Source organism: Python bivittatus, unplaced genomic scaffold (genome assembly GCF_059951505.1).
Source record: "Python bivittatus isolate LINGU-HERP-01145 unplaced genomic scaffold, Pbiv_v1 ctg000120_np1212, whole genome shotgun sequence".
Classification (NCBI taxonomy): Eukaryota; Metazoa; Chordata; class Lepidosauria; order Squamata; family Pythonidae; genus Python; species Python bivittatus.
Window position 1 is genome coordinate 3,422,620 of NW_028277037.1, and position 7,344 is coordinate 3,429,963.

The 7,344-nt window shown below is 41.8% G+C and overlaps 1 protein-coding gene across 1 annotated transcript in view; it reads right to left on the reverse strand.

The window, feature by feature from the left end:
- MCM10 (minichromosome maintenance 10 replication initiation factor) overlaps positions 1 to 6,749 on the reverse strand; it is a 30,870-nt gene extending 24,121 nt beyond the window's left edge. The window contains exons 1-4 of the mRNA XM_088134850.1: positions 6,622 to 6,749; positions 5,191 to 5,247; positions 1,459 to 1,770; positions 277 to 381 (exon numbers count right to left, since the gene is read on the reverse strand). Of these exons, the coding sequence (XP_087990976.1) occupies positions 277 to 381; positions 1,459 to 1,770; positions 5,191 to 5,197 (424 nt within the window). The 5' untranslated portion in view covers positions 5,198 to 5,247; positions 6,622 to 6,749. The remainder of the gene's footprint in view (positions 1 to 276; positions 382 to 1,458; positions 1,771 to 5,190; positions 5,248 to 6,621) is intronic.
- Positions 6,750 to 7,344: the final 595 nt, after the last annotated feature.

A 7,344-nucleotide genomic window follows, 5' to 3' on the forward strand; every position in this document is an offset into this window, starting at 1 on the left:
CCAAGTCTGGCTAGTGTAGACATGACTTCTCTTCTGGGGGGGACACTACTTGTCCCCCATTCTGATCCTAATCATCACAATTCCTCCACAACAGATGTACTGAATTTCAAATTTATAAAAGATGGCAAAATATTGCTAACATTTAAAATACTCTAACGAATGCTGGTGTCCATATAATCTTAGCAAGTTGCTCAGGGTTACCAAGAATGTCCACAGGATGAAATAGTAGATTGTATGTTTGAAAGCAGAGTTGTCAATAAGGAAAAACACAGTTACCCGATGTTTTCTTGCAAGGATCAGAATCAGCTGGCTTTCCTATCACTGTCATACGTAACTGTTCCTGTAATTTTTTCATCTGCTCTTGCAATTTTCTCAACTCCTCTATGAGAATAAGGAAGACAAATGTTATTGGAAACATAAGGTTAAGTAAATGTGACACTTTTTTTAAAGCAAACAAATATAATTAAAATTTATAAAATTCTGTGCTTGATTTTCAGGTTTCTAACACTCTAGAAGAGCTATTTTTCCAATTCTATTAATTGCACACTACTTTGTTTACCCTATAGATCAGTGTTTCTCAACCTTAGCCATTTTAAGACATGTGGACTTCAATTCCCAGAATTCCCCCGCCAGCCATACTGGCTGGGGAATTCTGGGAGTTGAAGTCCACATATCTTAAAGTTGCCAAGGTTGAGAAACATTGATCTAGATTCTAAAAAGAGCCTTTGCTTGTCTGAACAGGGTAAAAATGTTGAAAATACCAATGGAACAGCATTTTGGGGGGCTAGGAAGAATAATTTGGACATGACACATACATTCTGCATAAACTACATATCAAACCACAGAGCTAAGTTATGAGCAATTTTTAAGAGCTTTGAGGGTAGGTGGTGATGTTACCAGAGGCAATGAGGTAGAAAGCTGCTGTCTGCTGAGTTTGTTGAGGCTGTGGTGGGAAGGCCTTCAGACAAAATTGGGATAGTAAGTCTTGTAAACATACTCAAAAAGATCACACTGCCCCAAAGCACCATTCTACTTTTGAATGTCTGTGGCAAGATTTTAGGACCCCAGAGATTATGGAGGCTGTCCATCCCTAATCTAACTTCTGAGAAACGTAGTTATTGCCATATTCCATCACGTGACTTCAAATCAAAAGGTTTACTATAAGCCTTTTGAGACCAGAGTAGTTCTAAGCAACAGGTAACAGCATTCTCAGAAGCATCTTCTGAACTCCAGACTATACTACCTAGCCTACACAGCATATCATATATTCCACCTCTTTCTGTGTAGGCTAAAATCAGAAAAAGCCAAACTGAATCAACTGAAATTTAAGGTGCCACTTATATGTTGCTGATAACGGGGCTCCATTTCTTTCAATTATTAAAAATTTTTGTGACAAAAAACTCTGTTTTGGTAAGATAACTTTTAATCATAAAAAAATATAAGAAAGTTTCAAGAGACCTTGAAGATCTTCATTGGAATGTTCTTTCCCTTGATCAAGAGCTACAGGATGGGACACCTTCTGAACATTTTCCTTTTTCTCCTCGTCCTCCGACAGGTCAGCCACATCACCAAACAACTCTACCACATTTTCCTGGTTACAAGCGGACCCTGCCTCTTCTGCTTCCACCTCCTCAGTGTAGGACTCATCATCTTCTGCCTCAAAGAGTAAATCATACTCATCTTGATCTTCAGCTGCTCTTTCATTCCCTGCAGAATCTTCTGCTTCATTCTCTACTAAGAGAGAAGCTAACAGGTCTAAATGATCATCCTCTGGAAGAAAATGGGCAACAGCTAAGTTAGCAATGATCCAATGAAGCAGCCTTACAAACACTTCCACTCCCAACTATTAAAACCAAGCAAAATATACTTCAGTATATAATTACATCCCTGAGACAAAACAGAAAGTTTTCTGTTTTCCCCTCCTGTACAGAAGCAATACCAATTATCTCTTTAAATATCAGGTGATCCATGCCAACTCAATTTGAAGCTGTCCTGGAGCAGTAACCTCCCCCCCACCTAATAAATATGTCCATATGTGTGATTCAATTGCTATGCATGCATCTATATACTTGGCCAAAAGCTACACTCCAATAAGGACAGGGCTGGGAATAAATAAATAAATATATAACTGAATAACTAAATTAAGAAGTCAAGGGGAAATCATGTCAGCGTTGTTGTTAAGAAAGCTACCTGGATGTGTCTCCACAGTCACTAGGAGTTGAGTTTAACTTAAAGGAGTCTTTATGGAAAACATGAGAGAAGCACAATGCTTGCACCCAAGTGGCAATGGCGCTTCAGAAGCAGCCCAGAGACCCTACTGGCAGGGCCTTAAAAGAGCAGCATCATTTTCTGGGTTTGCATAGTAGACATGTGGGCTCAGGAAAACAGACATCTAAGCTCAGGAGACCTTTCGAGAGCAAAGACAACAAGCTCTGCTTACATCAATGATCTTTTCTCTCATATACACATACACAAGTCACTCCAACATTGTGAGAATGATCCCAGACTGAGGGAAGTAGAGGAGAGAAAGTGACTGAGAATCCTCCCAGAGAGAATGGCATACGTGCACAGGAACAAGCTGAAACCAGACCAAACTGAAGAACAGCCAAGGAGAAATGATAAAACGATACTGACTGCTAAGCAGCAAGTCTTCCTTCACCCAGCTACAGCGCGTGAAAGAAACGACAGCTGAGGTGGAGGATTGCTGGCATAAAAAGAAGGGCTGGCCAGGGACTTTTCAGAAGACTCCACTCATGCGTGCAACCATCTATCAAGCCCTTTGCCTTCTCCAACAGCCCTCACATTACCTAGCCGGTATTGTAAAGGTGCTTGGTGAGTATGAATATGTGAGTAGGTGTAGCTTAAGCAATCACAATCATTAAACCTAAGAGGGTAACACTCTGTGTGGGCTTTTTTGGGGGGGGGTCTCCATTACTGCATAAGATCCTGAAGTTCAACAACACACAAATACACATGTACACACTCCTAGACACAAAGGAAGCAAGAAGTAGTAATACATGGACAGGGATGGAAAGAGAAGAGAAACCCTATTTGCCTTCTATCTGCAGAAGTTGATTGCTTGCAAGGAAGGGGGATAAGGGATCTGCATCCCTGAGAATAAGGATTCTAGAAAAATGTCTGGAGTCCACCGATAAAGGAGGTGCCTCCAACCATGGGAACCATGCATTTTCTAGAAGGCCATTCTCCGTGAGGTAGAAGCTGAGACTTCTTCCTTCTGACTGCTTCTCCCTTTTATTCTGCAAACTGAAGGTGATTCTCCCACTGCCAAGGTACCTACATGGAGTAAAATGTGCCTGTTTCCAGGAAAAAGGTTAATCAGAAACTCAGAAAATATAAATCAGCTAAGAAAGATTTGGTCGACTCATCAAACTGTTATAATATGAAGTGGTTTACAAATACAGCAAATATTTTTTTTAAAAAAACTGGGATACCAAAAAAATGCAGGGCCATGGAAACCAAACACTTTGTTAACAAAGTATTTACAATTTTGTTTACAGCATTTACGATTGAGGATATAGACCATGTCTTATTATATTGCATCTTTTATAGAGATTTATGGGTAACCCCAATTTCTCCTCTCCTGAAGGTGAGGTATGCCCTTCATTTCTTCTGTTAAACTTCTCAACTAACATTACTCACTCAGTAGCTAAACTTTGTTCCACAGCTATGAAATGCCACTTTCAGTTGGCATCTGGCACACTGGGACACTTATCAAATCTCTCAGACCCTCTACCCTGAGCTTTTAAAAACTGGATTCCATAGGACCCTAAGTCTCTAGACGGGGTTCAGTGTAACTAAGAGGAAAAAAATGTGGATACTCTTGAGAAGCAGCGTCAAGGCAGAAAAAAATAGTTGACTACATTCCGTTTCCCCCCTTAACAAACTGTCTGCAAGGGACTAAGGGAAATAAAAACCTCTCTGAAAAGGACTAAGAGGGGGATAGGAAAACCCAATCCAACCCAACCAACCCAACCCAGGTGCACTCAGCCATCTGCTTCTCAGGAGCATCTACAGCAATTTTTCTAAGATATGGCAGAAAAGTTGACAGAATGGCAGCTGATATTCAGAAGCCTCACCTCTCTTGATCAGAGGTCCTGGATTTTTTTTTTTTTTTAATGAGCAAGTTCTGCAGTGTTTGAAAACCCCTGCTCTAGACTTTCAATTTTTGCTAACAACAAATGGTAAATGTATCAATTTTTGTGACATAACTAGGCTTACACATGCTCCCAGTGATAAAAGGCATTTCATTTTATTTTATGATGATATTAACAATTTGATTTGATTTTAGGCTTCGGCCAGGTGATATATTTTAAATAGTTCTCATACCCACTAGTTTAATAGTAGTATTATTGCATTGTAAATTTTGTATGTTGCATTGTTTATCTCTGTCATTTTGTCTGTCACATTGATTGGTCATTGGCTACAATAAACCAACAAGATGAGAAGACTAATCATGGATTCGTTTTAATGAAAAACCTAGAGGCTCTCGATTGGACTACGGTACTAAGAAAAAGATTTCAACTACTCTTAGAGATGAAGGGATTAAAAAATGCTTTAAGTTCCTTCCTCTAGGTCGGTGTCTCTCAACCTTGGCCACTGTAAGATGTGTGGACTTCAATTCCCAGAATTCTCCAGCCAGCCATGCTGGCTGGGGAATTCTGGGAGTTGAAGTCCACACATCTTAAAGTGGCCGAGGTTGAGAAACACTGTTTTAGGTTTACCTTTGCTCCCCTGTTGCTTTAAGAAAGCCAATGTAAATACAGAAATAGTTCATACGTTCTCCCTAAGTGGAGGAGCTGCACTACAAATTCCATTTAACATTGCAATGCTCAGTTCTAATTTCTGTTCCCAAAGGAAATTATTTCCTACTTCTAAATTTTGTTCTGTTCGTTTGTTTTTGAATTGTTGGAACATTTATTGTTATTCTCAGTTATCTTAATTCTTACTGCTGCCACCTTCATTTAATCCTGTATAATTTCCAGTCAAGAATTTGAATATGCTGTTTGAGCTCTTAAAGTGTATACAGCTAAATCATGTACTGTTGTAAATCCATAAATTGTAAGTAATTTCAAGCACAATGAATAGCTGTACCCCTGATCCTGCAGAATCCTGAACAGTCACTTGAATGGGATATAATAAATTTCAAAACCGCAACAATTCAATACTCACCGTCCATTCTTTCAGCAACACCAGGAAAGACTTGGAAGAATTCTTGTTTTCTAAGAACTTAAAATCAATAACAAAAACAAATATAATAACCTTTTGTGGATTGTCACAAAAGTAAAAGGCTGAGGAATGAGGAGCATAAAAATAAATTTAAAGCTGCTGTGAAACCATGCAGAAAACTCTGTTTTAGTGTTTTGAAGAGGGAGGGTGCTGGAGGAGAGTTTAAGTCAAAATAGCTGGGAGTTAAGTGTGGCTGAACCTTTATTTTAAAGTGCAATCAATACATAACTCACGGCACTGAAAATTGCCACTCAGTTTTTTGACTAGGCAATCTTGGAGGCCTTCATGCCAGGCAAAAATGGGGGCAGAGACCCCATGCAATTGACAGGATGGGCCTTCCTGATGTATAGCTAAATCCAGAGAGAATGAGAAGAGATACAATCTCACAAGGAAAATGCGGAATTCCTGGTTCCACAACCCTGGGCAACAAACTTTTCTGAAACTCCTCTGCAACGTGGGGTCAAGCTGGAGATTTCACCACCAGGATTTCACCAGCTGAAGGTCTCACAGTGAACAAAGCAACCACACAAGATGGGGTGTGGGTAGTACTAAAGTACATCTTCAACAAATGTGGCAGCACTTCCTAAACTGGGGAATGTTGGAGCTATCAGGATAATCCTGAGTAGGTCTAATCAACACATTAGAGCGAGAGAGAGCGTGGAAGGGGTGAATTCTCAATGGGGCTCAATGCATCTCTCCGTTGCACCAGGAAGCACCTCCTCAAAGAAGCTCCCATGTTGTTCTCATGTGGTTCCTTTAATCAAACCCAACTGGTTGGGTTCATACAACCTACTAAGCCAGTGTCTGTCAACGTTGGCAACTTTAAGATGGGTGGACTTCAACTCCCAGAATTCCCCAGCCAGCTGTGCTGGCTGGGGAATTCTGGGAGTTGAAGTCCACCCATCTTAAAGTTGCCAACGTTGACAAACATTATACTAAGCCAAAACAACACCCTTGCTCCATATTGATCCACCCTATGGCCCCAAAGCTCCAGGCTTGCTTGAAAATAAATCCCAATAACGGGATTTTAAAATTTCATTTACTTTTTTCCTTCTTTCTTGCACAATCCTGGCGTTTAGTCCCACTCCTGGGAGTAAAACTCAACTGGGTTTTATTTTCTTCCCAGTTTGTTTAGGGTAGAGGCAAGAGGCGCATGCTAAAATCCCAATCCAATTCGCCGATTCACCCCGGGCCAGCCGCACGGCGTTTGCTGATGGCTGGAAATCGATGCAATCCTTGATTTCCCCCCTTCCCTGAACTGCGCACCCCCATCCGACCCCCACGGACTTCTCCGACCTTTCTTTGCACAAGGTATTCTTTGCAACCCCTTCCTCGCCCGCCCCTTCTTGCTCGGAGAATCTGAACCTTTCTTACCTTAATTGCAAACTTTTCCTTCCGCCAAAGAAGCAGCGGCGCTGAAACCCCGCCAAAACTTTCAATTCCGACCCGCCCCCGGAGCGTCTGCACGCAGTTCCGTCTGCACTACAGCAGAGGCGTCTTCGTTCGTATCTCTATGGAACCACATTGGCGGGGTAGAGAGAACGCCCGACGCTACGTCCACACTCACGAGCAGCGCATGCGCGGGGAGCTGTGATTGGCTCGCTCTGCGGCCCCGTAGAGCCAAAACGAAATTAGAGTAGTACCCGCGAGGCGGATGTACAGCTTGCTAGAAGTGAGGCAGAATATGGGAATTTTAAAGCGGCTTGCACGGGTTCCATCAGCCTCGCGGTTCCCAAGTGGAGCTAGCAGTGCGGAGGCTTAACTCGGTCACGTGAAGACTTGGAAACTGCATCCACGCGTGCTTCTGTTAACCCGATTGTTTTCCCCGGGTGGCTTAGTGCGCTGTGCAAAACCACCCATTAGATTTACGGTTCAGTTCACCCAAGGGGCGGGTTAATGCAAGATCCACGTTAAGCCTGTTGTGCGAATGCAGCTGGTACATCTTGCCTTGCTTCTCCATAAAGACTTAAAATGCATTTATTCTTGGTGTGTGTGTGTGTATTTTTGTGCAAAAAACCCCGATTCTTAGAATTAAAAGGAAAATTGTTCTGTTGCTGTAACAGGCAGCGAGGTCTGTACTGTATAAGGAGACAGGTT